At 41.5% G+C, this 20398-nt stretch overlaps 3 protein-coding genes across 5 annotated transcripts; 2 read left to right on the top strand and 1 right to left on the bottom strand.

Moving 5' to 3' along the window:
• Window positions 1-93: 93 nt before the first annotated feature.
• Window positions 94-1177, bottom strand: LOC125767926 (troponin C, isoallergen Bla g 6.0101-like). The gene is made up of 4 exons (XM_049434901.1): window positions 1021-1177; window positions 665-931; window positions 458-589; window positions 94-378 (listed from the first exon to the last, which is right to left on the bottom strand). Exons 1-4 carry the CDS (start codon window positions 1055-1057, stop codon window positions 350-352), a joined length of 465 nt encoding a protein of 154 aa, XP_049290858.1. The 5' UTR covers window positions 1058-1177; the 3' UTR covers window positions 94-349.
• A 1000-nt stretch (window positions 1178-2177) lies between these two features.
• On the top strand, window positions 2178-7466 carry LOC125767874 (uncharacterized). Its single transcript, XM_049434827.1, has 6 exons — window positions 2178-2496; window positions 2575-2703; window positions 2793-2958; window positions 3031-4987; window positions 5092-5185; window positions 5538-7466. Exons 1-6 carry the CDS (start codon window positions 2438-2440, stop codon window positions 5899-5901), a joined length of 2769 nt encoding a protein of 922 aa, XP_049290784.1. The 5' UTR covers window positions 2178-2437; the 3' UTR covers window positions 5902-7466.
• A 2257-nt stretch (window positions 7467-9723) lies between these two features.
• LOC125767923 (troponin C, isoallergen Bla g 6.0101-like) lies at window positions 9724-18880 on the top strand. Of its 3 annotated transcripts, none has more exons than XM_049434897.1 (4): window positions 9724-9843; window positions 12308-12335; window positions 17782-18177; window positions 18241-18880. In XM_049434897.1, exons 1-4 carry the CDS (start codon window positions 9832-9834, stop codon window positions 18273-18275), a joined length of 471 nt encoding a protein of 156 aa, XP_049290854.1. In that variant the 5' UTR covers window positions 9724-9831; the 3' UTR covers window positions 18276-18880. The 3 variants fall into 3 exon arrangements, with proteins under 3 accessions (XP_049290854.1, XP_049290855.1, XP_049290853.1); XM_049434898.1 differs by lacking the exon at window positions 9724-9843 and adding an exon at window positions 10389-10549; XM_049434896.1 differs by lacking the exon at window positions 9724-9843 and adding an exon at window positions 10952-11056.
• The last annotated feature ends 1518 nt before the right edge of the window (window positions 18881-20398 follow it).

Raw genomic sequence — 20398 nt, 5'->3', positions numbered from 1 at the left:
AGACATACGCTTTAAAAGTTTTTTTGTGATAAACGTAGAGTTGTTTATTTAAAGACAACTGAAAGCAAGCGCTAAATGAAAAATAACTCAAAATAAGTTTATTTTATCTTTTTATTGTGTTCCTGTCGGCATGAATGAACGATAAATAAATACATTTTTCCGACAAGGGTACCCTGAGATCGGACACGATAAGAGGAATAAATATCACGTGTCAGACGTTGTTCAATGTAGCGCTTAATAGTGTTATATGTGAGGTAATGTTATCATCCTTTGTTTGCCTCACGCTTCATATTGATGGACGTCAATGCTTGAGAGAAGTTTATATTGAGGGTTCCATATGCTATTTGCTTTATTCGCCAGTCATCACCTCCATGAATTCTGTGGCAAAAAAAAAAAATAAAAAAAAATATATTCTTGAACAATATGTTGCCCGACCCTTTGCTACCAGATCAATTACCTTCAAAATCTACCGTTCCAGAACCGTCCGCATCAATTTCATCGATGATATCATCCAATTCATTCTCCGGCACAGCACCATCCAGTTCCTGGAGAATCTTTTTGAATATCTCGACCGGAATGAAACCCGTTCCTGGGAGCAAAATGATCACACACACACACATTTTACAAACATCACATAGTTGCAGCAACACAACAGTTTGCTCACCATTCTTGTCGTACATCATAAACACTTCACGAAGCTCGGCTCGCAACGCATCGTAATCCTCCTCTGGTTCCACAAAGTTCGACGCTAGTTCCAGAAACTCTTCAAACTCAATCTGACCCGAATCGTCCACATCGTACTCCTCCATCACCTCGGTCAGCTCTTCCTCCGTAAGGGTGTGCCCGAGCAGCTCCAAAATAGTGCCCACTACCTCCACCGAGATGCAATTCTTCTTCTCGATGTCGAATGCTTCGAACGCTTCCTTCAGGACTAGAGTTGATAGTTTCGGTGAAATGAATCCATTAAAATGCTTCGTGGAAATGTTTGTTTGAGCTGTTTGCGTGAGCAGCGAAACTTACTTTTCATTTGATCCTTGCTTAGCTCCGTTTTATTCATGTTGATGCGATAAACGAGACGATCAGACGATCCAAAACAATAACAATTACCACACACGTCCTCGTGAAATGGCTGTGGATAGACTAACCGGGCCTGCCACTGGTGGTGGTCCTTTTTGTAAACGGTAGTTCCATCGACTGTATCGACCGATTACAATTGTTTGCTAATTGAAAGCTTGTGGGTTGCGGGTTTGCTTCTCTATTTCGAGGCAATATTGTCGGCGATCGACAATGTATACACAAATTGATCAATTCATTTCGGTGGTACAATGCATAGCGTGCTTATAAGCGGGTAGTTGTAATTGAAGCTACAAGTTTTATAATTGTGAATATGCTTAACAGTGTAATTAAGAAAATTATTTTCAATGAAATTACTACAATGTTAAAATACTAATGAGTGATAATAAATTTACGGCTTTCATAATTCTGTAAAAACTTAAAATATGACTACAACTTAAGAAATATATATTTTTTAATAAAGCAGTAAAAATACTGAACAGCTCGAAATAATAAAAGTATTTAAGTAAACTTTCCGTAAATCATAAAAATAAATGTCGATTAAATTTTATCGTTTGAAAATATTTAAACGCCTGTCGTTATGCAATATGGGGGTAACAATTTAAATTTCATTCGTTACAGGGTTTGTCGACACAGATCGCGCAGTGTGATAAACTGTGCATGCAACTGAATGAGTTGCAATCGAAAATGACAACCATTGCTCACTCTCTACATTCCACGAACGCCGTTCATACCATGTTGATATATCTAATTAAACAAATTCCATCCAAAACCATTCCATTTGCAGCTAGCCGACCAATCGCTTATCTACACCGTTGCACAAAAGTAAACCCGCCCTGCCCTTCGCGTTCGACGATAAGTCCTGTTTGCACTAGGGAAATCATCATATCGGTGTCGATATCAAGCGCAATTGTGTGTGAAATGCGTTGCAAAACAATCGTCAACGTTTAGTTTCCCACCTTCAAATATCACTATCGAACGCGTCACAACACAAGCCAAAGTGGAAAATGGAAACGGTCCCGTTTTCCAACCACCCAACCACGTTAACGCCTATCGTCGGTGAAAAGCTATTTGCTTACCTGATTGCAATGCATGCTCCTCAATTTGATTAGATGATTATATCCTTCCACGTTTTTCTCCACCATCTCCACCGTACGTCTGTTCAATGCCTGCTGTAGATCGAACCAAATGGTGTGACACCGATAACGGAGCACTAATGAGTGTCGACGAGTGTGCCACAGCCAGTGTCAGTGATAATTTGGCACCCGGAACCGATACTTCGGGTATGGTAAAGTTCGCCGGAAAAACGGTACAGTGACAGTGCTGAAAATCTTTCAACATAATTAAGTGCATTTAGTACAGAATGAAGGGTAGAGTGAAAATTACCAACTCCAATCGATCATACAGTCGGGCGAGCAAAAGGTTTGCCAAAATGAAGTTTAATTTTATCTCAATTTCAATGAATAGATCGTTTGGTTGATGCTGTTTTGTGCATTTTAGCAGCTGCCCACCAACGCTCGATTGGAACCGGAACCGAAATGGTTGTCTAGCGGTGTTGTTTTGTGTGATCTGCTTTTCCATTCTGATGTGTCTCGTGCTGGCTGACATTTTTACCAAGGCGGATGAAAAGTATGTGTAAGCTAGAGAAATTGGTTTTGGAGGAGATACAATTTTTGCAAAATAGAAGAAGCTTTACAAACTAACGTATCTACTCACAGAGATACCACAACAACCACAACGCCAAGGCCTGGAAAAGTGTATCCACTTTTGGTAGTGAATGCCATTGAAGATGCTGCAAAGTGTAAAATTATATCTCAATGTTTTATTGAGTGTTCCGATGTAAACGTGATAAATATATCGTTGGAAGTGCAGGAACTGGCAAAGGTGAGTTCTGTATTTGTTTTCCTATAGCACAATTAATGGAAAGTAAATTGATACAATTATTCCACACAACAGTCGAACTCGTGTTCTTCCTTTGGTCTGAATGTGCTAGCACTGACGACCTCCGATGATGTCTTGAGAAGAAACTGGCTACAGCTGGATGTAGATCTTGAGGTTGTTTCATTGCTGTTGATTAACTCCAACATTGCCATTATAGAGCCGGAATCGTTCGATGTCGGTCCAATGTTTGGCATGACGGTGCTCACACTACAATCGCTCAAGCTGGATCATCTTCCGACCGGGATTTTTCTAGGTCTTCAAAGCTTGAAGGAACTAAACCTGCTCAATCTACCACTGCGCCGAATCGATCCGTACGTACTGAGCCCAATGAAGTACTCGCTGACGCGCCTCATCATCGAAAGCAGCCTGGATTCGATCGGCCCCAAAAATCTGACCGGATCTGCAACGCTCCCACGTCTGGAAATACTTTCATTGGAGTATAACTTTTTCGATGATACGCTCCAGCAGGGTACTTTCGCTAATCTGCCTTCGTTGACGAGCCTGTACCTGCGCAGTTCACACATTACGTGGCTCGAGGTAGGAGTATTTCACGACATCTGTAGCACAGTAAAGCAGATCCATCTGATTGGCAATAAGCTTACCGTTATCGATCCGGGAACGTTTGATTGTTTGGTCGGTTCCGAGGCAAAGATATATCTGAAAGATAATCCCTGGGTTTGTGACTGTTCGCAACAGTACCTGCAGGAATTGCTGCTAACCACTAATCTAGTGCTGGATCAACCGGTTTGTGATAGTCCGGTAGAACTGAAGGGTATGCTGGTTCGAAATGTGGCTCTTTGTCCAACGCCAACTGCATCTATTGTGCCATCTGGCGAATTAACGACAACCTTGGAGCCTTCGAGCACATCGGATCCAGCAGAACCATCACACACAACGATGGAAACAACCGATACCAGCACGATAACAACAACTACACAGTCCACCTCGCTGGAGGATACAACGGAAATAGGAACAAATGGTACAGATGATGTAACTTCATCGTACTCTGACACTACAACGGAAGAAGAAACTTCCGAAGATGACTCGACAACGACGACAACAGACACAACTTACTATACGTGGGAAACTTCATCTGTATCGTTTACAACTACGGACTCCACGACCGACACTAGTGTCGAAACTACAACAGAATTTACTACCACAGACTTTACCACTCCGGAGACAACTTCCACTGGCTATACTACTGATACTACGACTACGATAACTGATCCAACAACTACTCCAACTTCCACGGATACTACAACAGAGTCAACAACGATGAGTACCACCACCGAAAGTACTACATCGGAAAGCACTTGGAGCAGCACCGAGTCTACTGCTGATCAAACTACATCGACCACCACCCTATCCGACACTACCAGCGGCTCATCAACTACCGTAAACATACCAACAGTTCATCCGAATTCCGTACAACTCCAGTGTGAGAGCACTGCCAATCCAATATCTGCGGACATCGTCGTCGAAAAGGCAAAGCATCGCACGGTGAGATCCCCCGATGCTGGCACGATTGGTCTAACCGTAGCCTCGCGTACGAAGCTGTTCACCGTCTCTGAAGCACAGGAAGGTGTCGTGGAACTGCTGTTCGATAAAACAACGTACGGTGCGGTACTTTGGTTTCACGATACCTCCACGCTAGCGTCCGTGTTTTCCAGCAATGTTGAAAGCAGTGCCCACTGTCAAACGCTCAGCAGTCAGAAGCTTCGCATCGTCAACCTGGTACCGGACAAGAACTACATTTTCTGTGCGTTCAGCTTACACGAGGTGATGGTATCACCGTTTAACTGTTTGCCTTATCGCTTACTCCCACTGTACGGTCAGCGTGCATGGCTGGTAGAGGATCAGAAGATCATGATGATAAGCATCATTATCTCGTCAATTTTGGTAGCTCTGCTAACGGGTGTGCTGGTGACGTACTGTTTCTTCAAAAGTATGTCCCTGTATCAATCGAACCGTGAGTATGCGGCGGATAGTGCCAAAAGGGCCAAGGTTCTGTAAAAGGGTATTGTAATGTTTCAGGAATTACTGCTACTCTTGAAGGGTTTTCTTTCGTTGCAGATTCCAAAACGTCGGTACTGCCGGTGGAGAACAATACCGTGAAGAACACGTACATGTCCCCGATGCCCCCGAAAAAGCCACTCACACCAGAAAGGTACGTACGGGTATATTTATAAAATGGGTACTTTTTGGGGTTTGGAAAATTTGCAGCTGCAGAAACTGTCCGTCCATTCCAAGAAAACCCGAATATCCCCCCAACGGAATTCGGAATATCTTACCCAGTGGAACTTTTCGCTTGACCTCTTTAACGAGTTAAGTTTTCCAGACAGGGAAAGCACACGGAAACAATTCGCAAATGAAGCTTCTGGGTATTGTCCAATTAGGCACAATTTAATTTTAGACTTCCATGATACTCCCTCCAACTGACGTTCGCTATGCTATTCTTACGATTTCTTCCGTATCCTATACATTCCCTGGCTGCCATCCTGCAAAACCGCTCCACGTAGACCAAACATCAAGCGAAGCGTGTCGGATACCAGCATCGAGAGTGGTCGCAGCTACGTATCTGCCGTGGTACCAACGAACCAGTTTCAGTACATATCCTGGAAAATGGAGAACCGGTCGCGACCATCCTTGGAATTCTATCCGAACGAGCCACCACCGCCACCCCTTCCGCCCCATCCGAGCAAACGTTTGAAGAAGCAAAAGTCCGAAATCAAAATAAACTTTCCTTCGCAGCAACAACAGCAGCAGGGTATCTACGACGAGCCGGCTGGGACGAGCTATATGGGACGCACCTCTACTGGTACGCTACATCAGTCACTCCGCAGCAATCGACACCGGGCGTCGTATGGAGGAGTGATCCACTGAGGGTGAACCATCATACCTGCTACCACCTTTCTCAAAGAATTGTCTGCACATGTGTTTGTGTGACTTTATGTACTGTATGTCGCACCATGAATAAATGATTAGACTACGACAGACAGCTAGTCTGGGTCGATAGGGGTCGGTAAAATAGTTACGATGCAATGTTTCCCGCAGGCAGATTGCCAAAAACTTTACCAAAACTGCATTAGTTAAGTTAAACGGAGGATTGGTTAAGGGGAAAGTGAAGGATGCGAATGGATGACGCGTATTGCTTGCCTCCACTCATCTACTAGATCTTGGAGGTTGATTTCAGGCATGTCCAATCGAATGTTCCCTTCCCGTGTGTGAGAGTGTGCGTCTTCGTTTAGCAGACCAACCACACGTTTATAGTAGTTTCAAGAGAAACCCCCACTCTTGTTAAAAGATCATCACCATCATCGGCTAACATACAGCTTACAACAGGCGTAGCAACAGACTTCAACTGAGAAGAATGTTTTCCCGCTTACCTTGGGTCCTTGGGAAAACGGTGGCCCACTCACCCAGGGCCAGTTTTCGGTTTGGCATCACGTTTTTAACCGGTTATAATGCTTTCTACCGCATCTATACAAAACCCGGCGGGTCAAACAAAAGGTTTCGGTTGAGTTCGACGGTGATGGGAATGCTCCTCGGTTTCGCATATTTATAGACCCAGCGCGGCCGGTCTACAGGTCGGGCAGTTTACCGGATAGAATGTATGTCTGTTCGCGTTTTGTCAGACGAGAGGAAGAAGCGTTTTTTTCTACGCTTTTGTGCAGCAAACGATGACAGATAGACGCGTTGGCGTTAGTCAAGGATTGGCCGGAACGAATCGTTTACAAACAAAAAATGAGAAAGAATTCGTTCTTGAAAAATCGTGTCTATAACATAGCTGTTGACTGATGCTTTGCTGGTGGGACAATTGTATGTGTGTGTGTGATTTTTTTTTTCATTTGTTCAGCAAAAAATAAATTACGCTCGTTAGCTCAAGAATGTTTATGAATGACGATTGTAATTGAAAAAGCATTTATTGAGCAAAAAATAAAATATTTATAAAAAAAGAAGAATGTTTTTTGGGGCAAATAATCGGTGTAATAAATGGAACAATACAAATTTTATGAAATTAGAAATGGAATGGTAAAAAGGAAAATATTCTAAATAAAGCAAAGAAAAAAACCTTTATAAATGCTTATTCAATCATTTATATTTCCCGGTACCGCACAGAAACAATGCACACACGTAAGGCCCAAATCAAATCAACGCACCACCCTCTGGTGCAAGCCCAAAAATGCAACAAGTGATGCATTTTAATTGGCCGGATATGAAGTGGAATTTGGCGTACGCAGTTTCCACGCACACGAACAGACACACTTCCGATCACTAGTTGGCAGGGAAACCAATTAAGCGAACACACATTCCACCGTCATGCACAGGCACGTACGCATGAAATTCATTATGCAAAAGCGGCTGAGCATAATAGTGCGAATCATAATTTCATCAACAACATCAACAATTAACCGTTTGGGAGCTATAAATGGGTTAAGCATTGAATTGGATTGGGTTTTTTATGCACAATTAAATTTTTTATTGTCGTGTATTTATAATGAACTACGTGTAAATGAATCAGTCAATTGATAACTTTTTATAAGTTAGTTTGCATCATATGTAGCTCAAAGTAAATAATAGTTAAATGTCGTTTTGAAATTTCCCTTTCTTATTATGCTTCGTCAGGAAAAAAGGGAAACATGATTATGTCTATTACATTACGTTTCATTTCATTAATTAGATACTTGGAACGATTGTTTTCATTAACATTAAATTTAATATCTTTCGAAGGGTTGATAAAAACACATTATTTAAAGTCACTCTGTCCATCATTACGATCTTGTGCAACATGAAAAATGGATCAACAGAGGCAAAAATTTATGATCGTGTCGAATTCCCTCACACTACACAAAAACAAACACAATGTAAAACGCGTTGCCTGCTCATCAAAATAGACAATACGAAGGCGAACAGTCAGTCCACTAGCGGAACCAGTGGTAGGAATTGGAAAACAGCTCTATTATTGCGGTGAACCCGTAGGATGAGCGACAAACAGCAGCATACAAGCATGAGCAGTAGTACGGATTGAAAAGAATGGCAAACAAATGATCTTGAGGCGGATGGTACGAGACAGCAGCAAAAGCACGCGTACATGCTCAGCAGGAACCGATTAAACCATCCCCAATTTAGCTTCTTCCCTTGAGGCCCACCCTTGAATGATACACATTTGAGTATGAAGAGCGTTACAGCGTTTCAGAAAAACAGAAAACGGTAGGAAAACTCGTTCTATATGAATCCATCGCGCTGTAACCGTGTAACCGTGAGGAAGATCACCAACACAAATACGTTCGCATTGGTTAGGGGAAAAACACCCGGGGAAGAGCTTGAAGAGATTAAGAAGATTGCCAATGGAAATTTCCCATCGTATGGAAACTCATTCACGGCTTAGCGGATACATGGGGACGTCTTTCGATTGGTGCGTTTGTTAGAATGAATCCTCCTAAGAGTTCTATAATAATTCTACAACTTGTTCTACAGATCAATCGCTTTTATGTTATCTTTTTGTTTCTTTATTTCTTTTCTTTTGTTTCTTTTCACAAGACTTTACAAAATGGTACATCTAATTCTTCCATTCTAATCAAAAAATATTTAGATTTTTTATATTATTTTACACTTTTAAGTTCATTTAGCTCTAATGCTGCTTCTTTCTTTTTGGAGCATTCTTTCTAATTGTCTCTAATTCAACATATGCACTCCTTGCATATTTCTTTATTTACAGTATTTCGTTAGTTATTATTCCTGAATCTTAATATATTTTTAAATGTTTTTAAAATGCATTTTGTGCAATTTACACTTTTCCTTTCCAACGGTATGCCAAGAATACCTTCTTTTCTATTTGTTAATTTTTTTAGTTGCGTGTAGTTATTATCCATGTTTGGATACCTTTTAATGGTTTTACGTTTATTCTTCACTCCTAAGTTCGTTCATAGTTTTCGATACTTTTCAGTGTATGATCAGTGTTTTTCTCGTATTGAACATGTCATCATTTTCACTGGACATGGTTCCCACTGGACACATTAATATTTAATTTTGAAAAAAAAATGCGAAAGAATTATTTTGATTTTAGTATAAAAAGAATCTTAACCTTATCATTTTAATATCTTCTCCTAACATCACGACCGGACAATCTTAGATATACCCGATCACATCACCGTTCATTTCTCTCCCAAAAGTATCTCCTTCTAGGTATCTCAAGTATTTCATAAGCAATAGTGAAAACGTGAGACGTGTAAAGAAATTGTAGCAGCTCCCAAAGAAAGCCGTACCAAAACCACAGTCGTTTACTAATTGCTTGCGAGGGTGTGCTCCCTATGTAAGAGACGCACATACTCCAAACGCTCACACATTTCTTCACGCCAATCTGCTGCCGTTTCGGTAAAACGGAGAACGGAAAGTATGTCTTATCTGATCTCTTTCATTTTTGATTCTCACTCAACCCCTCAAAACCACTCACACATGTGCAAAACTTCGATACGTCCGCGTGCGTGTAAACGATTGGAATTGGGATTATTATCGTTGAGGGTGGCTATATAGTAGAACAAAAATAAACTGTTCAACGTTTTTTTTATATCGAAAGATGAAACAGTGAATTTACTGTAAAATGTACTACACTCGCACACACTGCCGCCGGGTGAACAATATAACTATACGGCAAACGATACGGGTCGGTTAGCAGTCAGCCACGACTCCGGTGGGGTCACATTTCATTCTACCGAGATCCGCAGAATCGGGCACCACTTCCGGGGCACGCACATTTGCCGCTAGTTGCCATTTGCTTTTACACCACCACGCGTAACTACCACCTGCATCAACATGTCGACCATTGTAAGTATTTGCCGTCTGGATCGGTTCCAACAGTTTTTACTGTTTTCGCGAAATTACCATCGGTAAACAGTGGAGGGAAAATTCGCACCTCGCATTGGCCTTTGTGTGTGTGTGTACGTTTATCTGAGATCTGAGGAGATCCCGTGCTGTTGGGCCGTTAGTGAGGTGATGTCGACTCTTGGCCCGTTGGGCATCGTTCCAAGAAAATGGTCCGGTGGGGCGAATTTTCTTCCCAGCACCTCCCTTGGGTGTTCCCAGGTTCCCCGCTGGTGGCAGTGACGACGCTTGGAAGCAACTATAAAATATAGTGCAGTTGTACATATTAATACAGCAAAACTGCGTCTAGGCTTGCGTTGGCACGCTGCACCTCGATCCCCGATCAATGCAGTCGTTGATGCACCGTCCCAAGCAAAGGCAAGGTCCCGTAATAGAAAGGGTTAGAAATATTATAGTACCTTGTACGAAAACCGTTTTTCTACCCAAGAATTGTACCCATCGCATTGTCGTTTCGGTGTTTTCCTATTCGTTGGGCGTTCAGAACCCTTTTTTTTTGCTTTAATAACGCCTTCCCAACCGGTGGCCGGTTAGTCAACGGCATCCTTTGCAGTTGCATCCCATAACGGTTGGTCGGCAGTTACGGAACGGTCTTACAGTCTAACGGTGAAGAACGCTCAGTGAATAACGGCAAGTGCAGTGCACCGCGATGGTTAGTAAAGCATTGCGAAACGCAACCAACTCGCATAAGGCAACAGTTGACAACTTGACAATAAGCGGGGACGATGGGCAAAATTTTGCCAAGATTTTTGCAACATTCTCGTGCGGCACACATGAATGATTGCAATCATTAGAACAGAAACAAAATTACACACACACACACCCCCCGGCCTCACATGCCCTTCCTCGAAACTCCTTGAAAATCTCGGCATCTAGAACGGGTGTGTGTTGTCTTGCCGTACGTAATGTTCACCCACAGGTTAAAGCGCAAGGCTCGTTGAAGGATTTTTTTTTTCTGTTGGGTGATTGGAGTAAAAGCAGCGGGGTGAAAAGACCCAAGTTTTGCCCAAAGAAAACAAAAATCGTCCAACTTATATTGGTGTTCTCCTGGTGTGGACCTGGAACGACGATGGTGCTGCGAACCGTCAGTGTGTTGTTGTTATTGTGCCAGTGCTACCTTCCACCTAGTGAAGCTCAATCATTTTTTCGACGCTCAGTGGTTCGTTTAGCAAGCAATTTAACGAACGAGACAAAACAGTGACCGAGAAGCTCATTTCCTAAGAGTCAGGCAAAAATGGGACCTAGTTCTGGGACATTCAGGTTGTGACCAGAGTGCTCCAAAACAACAGGAAGCATGCTGGAATTGTGCTAATCGTGCATTTTCAATTAGAAACAAAAATAAAAACCAGTTGAAAATATTGTTTTGTAAATTGATAACAAAGATTGATGATTTCAGCTGATTTTTGATCTAAATGATCTAGCTCCTTTTTTTTGGAATATATAATATAAAAAAAATTAAATCACTTTTCGATATGAAACACGGTTTCGGTTCGATGCATCCATCAGGCGGTGGTGTTTAATTTGACCTAATGGATTTAGAGTGCTTCATCACTCATTTAGTGGCTGATACTTTTTTTCTTCTTCACATTATGCGGTACAAACGAATTGTCCGGCTGCATTATTTCACCACCGTCTGGGGAGCATCAATTTGCTAGATTTAATGGATATTTGGTACCACGCGTACGCGTTGGATCTCGTCAATTCATTGACTTTACGAGCGACCTGTCATATTTGTAACGTCAGCACAAAAAAAAATGGAACCAATCACCACTCACCGACCCCGTTCTGAGCTGAATTCTGAAAATATCAGCCGAACCGTAGCTATCAGTTTTTTGGAACAACTTGTGCGAAAAAAAAAACGCCAAAAGTAGCAGCAAGAAACAGTAAAAATGACGGAAAACTGCCAACGGTCCGTATGGAATACAAATGAACATCGAACGAGAGTGTGTACTGTGCAGTACACAGCGGTGGGCAATGCCGGATCAAAGGGCCCCCGGAACACGTTCGTCTATTTATAATACATACAGTACTGATGTGCCCGGTCAGCGCGGTTGGTTTGCAATGCTGGGATGTGTTTGGATAAACCTATCGAGTGTCTTGAATATCCAAAAAGGCGTACAAGTTTTCCTTTTTTCTTTGTTTTGCTTGCAACACGGAGCAAGAAGAAGTGAAGCCAGGGAGTTAGAAGTTTTCCATGTACAACAAGCCCACGGCGAGCCTTCGTTTTTACTCGAGGAGTCAGACTGGGCAGCAAGACTTTAAGCAAGATCAATACGGAATGTTGGGGCATAAAAAAAGGGATGCTTGATTTTGAAAACATCGGAGGACAATATATGTCTAGCCTTAGGGAAAATCTTAATCAAGTCGCTTGAATATTTTTTGATGATTTTTTTTCCTCTTTCTTTTGCAGGATGATCTGGATAAAGCTCAGCTGGAACGTAAGTATTGCAAAGTGGTGGAAGGATGGGTGGAAAATTAGAAAACCACATCGTGTCTCTCACTTCCTCTCTCACCATCTCTAGCCCTTTGATGGAAAATACTTTTAAAAGAAAATTAGTAGAAAAAATTAAATCTTTCAAGTTTTTCGAATCTTTACCCGCACTGTTAAAGATGAATGGAAAAATTACCCAACAACAATTAGCCCTTAAAGTGATCGTCTGCAGCACGGTTTAATGAAAATTACCATTTCCACGAAATTATTTGCATATTACGAAAAATCTTCCACTCCCTTTTAAACGGCACCGATTTTACACCGTAAAATAACACTGAATCAAGCAATGAATGTAAATTACTGTTCGCCAGCATCACTGGCAGGGCGCAATACTTTTGCGAATTGATTCGCTAATGATTGAACAATAATTATAAGCCCCTCACAGGCCCCGCACGCTTCAGTAATCGAAAGTTGTTTGGCAAATTCCGATTCGGTCAACTTTCACGAGCTCGATAATACGATGAGCGCAACATGTCCTCACTTTTCGGTTCGGTCATTCGTTGTTGTTTTTTTTCTGTTCTTCTTTGTTGCGAATGTCACTTTAATGGTCGGTTTTGTATCGATCCACAAAGTTGTGTTTTCCGTTTTTCTTTCTTGAGTTGTTATGTTTGTTTCGTTGTCTCTTGTGATATGTTTTCTTTTGTTTGTTTGATTTTTGCTGCCGTTTGCAGCACATTAATTGCTATCATCGACCGTTTCCTTTCGCCTCGTATTGTTTGATCCATTTTGATACGTTTTCTTCACGTTGTTGTTATGTAAAGCGTTGCAAGGTGGGGACATTTTTGTATGTGGAGCAGGTGTAAAATTATCCTGCCGCGGGAGGGTGTAGGTTTGGGGTCCTTTCACCAACCGAAAGCGAGCTGGTAAATTTCGCTGGGAAGCTAAAACAAAGCATTAAGAAGTCCTCGGACATAACTGGTGTTCGATGAGAGTGGTGCGCCGACATGACCTAGGACTACAGCTGTTTGACTAAGACCCGGTCACTAAACGGACACAGCTGGGCTTGGTTGTTGTTATGTAGCTGCAAAGCGGTGAGAAACGAAGGTGAAATTAAAACTAGACAACACACCTCACTACACACCCACCACTAAAAGCACGCATGTCCCCTCGGGGGGCGAGAGAAGGTTGTAATCATTTCCAAAAAGAAACCACTTCAACCCGCACTGGGCTACCGTTTCTGTTTACCGGTTGTCTTCTAAGGTGTTACCGGTACCCCGGTTGTGTCAAACGAAAGTAAGATCCTTGAATATTTTAAAGGTTGGCCAAATGGTAACGTCGTCTAATGGATAGGGAGTTACTGAGCTTATAGCTACAGCTTCCAGTTAACGTTATTATGCCAATTCTGCGCCCTGGTGAGTGATAGACCACCAAAAGGCTTTTACTTTCACCAGCCGGCTTGGTATGTTGGGAAGGTATGATGAATTGATCCTATTTCGAACATGACGTCATTCGAGCAGATACGGTTATGACTAATGCTGTTGGATCTCGTTGTCGAATGAGATCATACGAACGAGATTAGGTTTAGAACACTACACAGCATCTTCTTCTTTTCATCATCAAGAATCCATGTGTCAGGTGTTGATGGATGGGATTTTAATTGCCTCTTGTTTGAAGGACAAACTGTCTCTCACCTTCCGAGGGCATTTGCTCGAAAACTCCTACCATGGAGGTAGTTGGAAGATCATTGCTCGATGTCTCGATACTAACCATCCACCGGGCTCAGTTGCTATCAGTTGTAATAAGAAGCTAATTAATCTTTCCCAGTAGCACCCACTACGAACACAATGTCAACACGGTTCGGCGATCTGCCTATCGACCAATAATCCATTTAACGCATACGAAATGTCACTCGATAAAGCAAACGATGGGTCGTTACGGGGATGGTAAAAAAAAGTAAACCATTTTCTAATCTTCTTAATAGGTTTGTTTTACGAGCTTACTGGCGTTGACAAGAAGCAGGTCGGGACCTTGTTAAGCTTCGGGGGCAGCCTCCGTTACACGTTTGACCGGTGTAGTTCTGCCAAGGTTTTGCATTCGGTTCGCCGGGCCTCATGTTACCCGATAATTACAATTCTAGCACAAATCAATAAAATCGATTATTCGGAATTTTACGATCCGTTTATCGTGCGTACATGTTTTAAAAGCTGTTTCCTGCTGGTGGGAAACTTATTTTTCTTAAAATGTATAAAATGTAGCAATTCTTTGAGAAGAGATGTCCGCATCTAGGTATCGCGTTGCTCAAGGGCGCTAACGAGAAACAGACTATTCAAAGCAACTGTATCCCTTCAGGCTATAAATTCTTGTTACATTAAACATTTGTTCTACTTTACATATTCTGTAGCAAGTATTTGCACGTAAATCGAAAGGAACAAAGCTGAAACATAAATTGGTTCGAAGCGTGAAACTTAACACGCCGCTAACAATTTTAATACTTTCTGCAACTTTACCATCCACTTCAAGCGAGTTAAAGAGTTCCCTGGACGGCTTGTCAATATCGTCGTTGGTGGGAAAATAGACACAAGGGAGGCAACAACACAAAAAAACCAGTCGAACCAGCTCACAAATCGCATAATTGAGAGCAATGCGATTTAGGTACGCGCACTCGTACACAACGTATAAAAATCACCAATGAAGGTGCCTATAAACGTCCACCTTCAGCAATCAATAGACAGGCCAACAAACCGACAAGATTCATCGGAGGCATACAGAGACCATTGGCATTTGCTCTGCATCGATTAGGATCTCGTTCTCGCTTGGCAGCGAAATGCGATCGATCTGGAGCAAGTCGTGTTTTGCGTCATAAACTTTCAAGCCACCCAAATGTGAGTTTTGAAGATCGTTTCGTCGATCTTGGCGACGCAATTTTTTGTCGTTTATTTATAACCGAAGCGTACGCAGCTAATTAGGTTAACTTCATTTCGAGCGAGAATATTGCATTTTGACTATGCGGTGATCTTAATACAAAAGCGGAGACAGGAAACGGTTTCAGTTGTCTGGGGCGCACGTTCTAAGTCGTTGGATAATTATTGCCAACGGTTCGGAGGCTACTGGGTTTGATTACTAAAATAGCACAGTACCAGCATGGTTAGGAAAATAAATCACGCTAGGTCGCAGTCGCATAATAACATAAATGAAGAAAAACATCGAAAGCAAACCAAAGTAAAGTTCTTAAAAAAAAGCTCACTAATGGGTTTTAGGATGAGTGAGAATTGATTGAGTTGTTGGTTTTTTTTTCTGTTGTATTTCTTCTTTAAAGTCATCGCACGAAAACGCCCGTGCCGTTTAATGCTGACGAATAATTTAAACGCCGTTGCCAATCAATTAGCGGCTCAGTTTGGTGAGTTTGTTTTTATATATTTGGTTCAAATTTGCCAAAAAATCGAAACGAGCTGAATGACGGATGGGACGGCCACAGACCTGTCGTAAAAGCAATTATTCCACGCATGAAAGGAGTTATGAGGGAAACAAAATTTAATTGCTGTTTTTTTGTGCAAAATGTTTTTGGATACAATTTTAAAGAGCAAAAAAATATGTCCAACAATCCAAAATGAAAATAATTTTAAATTAAATCTTTGAACCAACAGACTCCAATACCATAACCAAACATGCTGTAAATCTTGCCTTGTATTTTTATAGTAGCATGGAATTTCATTTCCAAATCCGTAAACTTACAGGCTGCGAAAAATTTATCACCACCGTGACAGACGGTGGCCAGAGTGTTGGCATCCAATCGCGATAACCGTGAACTTGAATTATGACCCTCCTTAAATATATAAAAAAAAACAGAAATAAACCCAATTCCACCATCTTTACCATTGGTGTTGAAACACAATTTGGCACCCCAAAAAACAAGCGTGCGTTTCTTGCATCGCGCGATAATCTGATAAGCTTAAAAAAAACACACCTCGAAATTGCATCGCAAATGCACCCAACACTGAGTGATTTAACTTTGCCGATACGTGCTACGTTCCAAACTAGCAACCTACCCGAAAAGCAACGCTTCTGCTGCAAATGTCAATGAAGCTGTACGTTTTTCGGGGTGGATTTATGAGGTCTTGCCTTCGCCTTTGGGAATTGGGATGGTTGTGCCTCGTTGCTGTGCACCTGGATGGATGTGCACCAGCAACGATTCAGCGCGTGGTCGTTAAGCGGTCGCACCGTGCAGTACGTTGCATGATAATGAATGAAACGTGCTTCCGCGGATGACACAGCGAGGTGCACTCAAGGAGTGATTGAAATGCAGCAAGTTTTGGGAGAAAGGTTGCAAATTAAAAGCTAAATTGAAACCGTGTTTTACTAGTTGATGTTTCTATTTTTTAATTATTCAAAAATTACTAAGAAGCATTAAAAGTAAGGGCAAAAAAAGAATATTTAAATTTTCTTTTTTTTTAAACTTATATCATTTTTTTCCTATAATAAATCTCTGTCTTCTCACACACTCAACAAAATTCTCTTGGAACCGTTTAAAACTAACATTCCGCTTATCACAGTTCGCTTGGTTGCTTCGCCCTACACGACATAATGAGTCCCCGGAGTGTTGTTACGTTTGCATCCCACTCAACAGCGAAAAATAAACAAAAGGACGCTGCCGAAAGCACGTAATAGAAAATGCCATTTTAATTCACGTATATGTTCGTATCCGCACACAAAAACCTGCCCCGTTTTTTCCACAAACTCCTCCCTTGATGGTCATTTTGTATGCGAAAATTTAACTTCCGTTTTTATGCATCCGTCAAAGCATTAATGGCTCCTGTTCAGAGCTCTCTGTTGGTAAAGGAAAAAAAAGAGTAAAATGGTAGCACAAACAGCTTGCTGCCCAAGAAGTCACTGGCTGTCTGTTTTGGGTGGTGATGAGAAAATAAATTTCACAATTCCGGCACTATTTCCCACTAAACGTGCCGCCGTAATGGGCTGCATAGGTGATGTTCGGTTGTTGGCGTACTGCCATTTGTGCAGTGACTGCTACCGTGCAAGAGGATGACGCGACTAGTTTTACGATCGTGCACCATCCATCTCTAGCCGATGTTCATTCATTAATAAACACACGTACCGTACCCGAAACGAACTGTGAAATGATCGGCACAGGAAAGCCGCACGCAAAAACAAACACATGCACCGAAACAGTCTGACATCGCATTCGAAATGCAATAGACGGGATGCGATGGGAAACGGCTACAATATGTGCAGCAAATTAAACCGTTGATGATGCACTAAAAATACACGTTACCGTAGTGGCGTTTGTACGATGATGAAACTCGTCTGCTCACGAACGGAGAAATGAGAATGAAGCATGAGAGACACACGCGGTTTAACGAATTCGTTAAGTTTTTTCCCCCTTTACACCCAGCTGGATGGATCACGGTTTAATCGGAATAACTTCTTCACACTTCCAGTGCTCCGCAATGCGTTCAACGCATTCGATCAGGAGAAGAAGGGATGCATTGGCACGCAGATGGTCGGTACGATCCTCAGCATGTTGGGCCACCAGCTCGACGATAAGATGCTGAAGGAAATTATCGACGAGGTCGATGCTGACGGTTCCGGTGAGCTGGAGTTCGAGGAGTTCGTTACCCTGGCCGCCCGGTTCATGGTTGAGGAGGATGCCGAAGCCATGCAGCAGGAGCTGAAGGAAGCCTTCCGTCTGTACGACAAGGAGGGTAACGGTTACATCACCACCCAGGTGCTGCGCGAGATCCTTAAGGAGCTGGACGACAACCTGACCAACGAGGATCTGGACATGATGATCGAGGAAATCGATTCTGACGGTTCCGGCACCGTGGACTTCGATGGTAAGTTTTCGCTTCAAACTTCAACGCCATCATCACTAACTCCGATTTCTTCTATCTAAACAGAATTCATGGAAGTCATGACTGGTGGTGATGATTAAGTGCTGGACTACACCCTGGAATTTAAGCATCAAACCAAAAAAAAATTCAAAAGCGTAAAAAAAACTCCAACAAAATCCCATTTCTTCGTTAAGTTTCTTCTTCGTCAGTAATGCACATTCGTGTCATCCGGGGAGTAATATTTCCCACAACAGAACACTGTTATATCTGGGCCCACACACCTCTACGTGTGGTCGTTCTTTGAAGCTGGGCGCTGCTCTACCATCAGTTTCTCTTCCACCTTATTTGCGATCTGCTTGAAAGTCTGCAAGAACCAGGAAGTGGTAACGGAAGGCTACTACCGAGGGAATCAGGACCGTACCAATGGCTGCTGCTTATCGTTGCTACAAAATGGTTGTTCAAAGTGTTACATTCTATCCGTTCCGTGTATTCCGTGCTAATCGGGCGGCTGTATTTCCTTTTTGCCAATCGTTTCCTTCCCGCTGGTTCTTGTACGGTGGAGAGCTTAGTTGTATTAAACCAAACACCAGTACCGTTGGAAACAGCGGCATGGTGAGGATGTTGCTGTTGATCTTATATTATAAGTGAGCGCGCTAAATAAACAACAATTGTGGAGCCCTTTCTAGGGTACCCGCAGATAAACCAACCGATGGGTGTAGTAGCGTTTTACTTTGATGAAGTTTGAGAAAGTTTTGGTTGATTAGAGTTTCGGTTTATAATTGAAGAATTATATGGATACGGTACGATGAGAAGCATTTATTTTTTAAACTTAACGAGACTTTGAAGTTAGTTCACGACATTGAAATCTGCGTGGTCGTTGCTTTTGGATTTTTATATTTCATTCTGTAAATTAAATAGAATTGTTTAATTACATAATTATAGAAATTTTCAACTAAAAGCGAAATCACTTTTCAATTAATTACTTTTGTTATACAAATTGCATACTTTCGGGCTAATTTCTTGATGTTTAACTTCGGGCTATACGCCTGAAGCATATTTTGCTCAGTCTTGTACCGGATTTAGAAAACGACCGGAATAGATTAAAATTTCAACTGAACCGTGCTTCTCCAATCACGCTTGGAGAAAAAAATATTTAATTCATATAAAATCGAGGTTTGTTAAAGTCTATTGAATAATTAAATAATTCTTCAACGATACAATGTATCTCTTCGATTGATTAGAGCAAGTGAAAATTAAGTTCAGTATCTAAAAGAAATTATAATTTAATGTATATAAAACTTCCTCTTCAAAACATATCCTATATACATCATTTAAGGTTAAAAAGAGACCAGTGTTTATGTAAAATGCCTGTTATTTGTATAACTAATAAAATAAATTGATAATTTGTCATGAAACAAAAACGTGATAAATTTCACAAGACTTAAAATAACACACAAAACTAGACTTTTTGTTAGAAATTGATAAAATATTCGAATTCTTTTCAACTTATATGTTTTTTTTTTTAATAATATTCACAAAATTCTAATAAAATTCCTACGACGCAAGTGCGCTAGTTGATCCATGTGATTCATACATTCTTCCACTACAATGTTTATCATACTGATCTTTATAGCCCGAAACTGATGGGCAACATTTGGACACGAGTTATAAATAATTCATGCATCTTAATTAATGTTGGTTTAGCGTACGTAAGGCCAAATTCATAACGTGAGCAAACAGTAGCATTAATCAGTGCGGTCTAGAAAGAAAACTAGACTGTTAGACCATGTCGTGTGTGCTCGATGACCTTTCGAGTTATTTCACACATTACTCACCGACAACTGAAACTGCATGCCAACCGATGGGTTGGAAACCATTTCCATTTCCACTACAAAAACCTTCACATTTTCCATGCAAACGATGTCACATTCAAACACGCTGCATTTAAACTAAGCCAACGGTGAGGAAGTTGAAAAATGCTACAAGGATATTAGTTCTAAGTTTTTTAAGTTTTCGTGATGGAGCTGTTGTCTGCGGCTTTTCCACCGTACGGTGAACAGTTTAGAGACGCTTTAAACTAAGTAGAAGAAGTTGAATTTTTGTCAGGAAGCTAGCAAACAGTGCCCTCACGGAATGCGACCTCGAAGGATTTAGGTCAATTGGGACATAGTCACGAGGTAAAACATATCAGGCTAGCAGGAAAGAAGTTTATCTTCTCCACTTG

Source organism: Anopheles funestus, chromosome 3RL, assembly GCF_943734845.2.
Source record: "Anopheles funestus chromosome 3RL, idAnoFuneDA-416_04, whole genome shotgun sequence".
NCBI classification, from domain to species: Eukaryota; Metazoa; Arthropoda; class Insecta; order Diptera; family Culicidae; genus Anopheles; species Anopheles funestus.
Note: the sequence above shows the minus strand (reverse complement) of the source record. Positions and strands in the feature narration are given on the sequence as shown.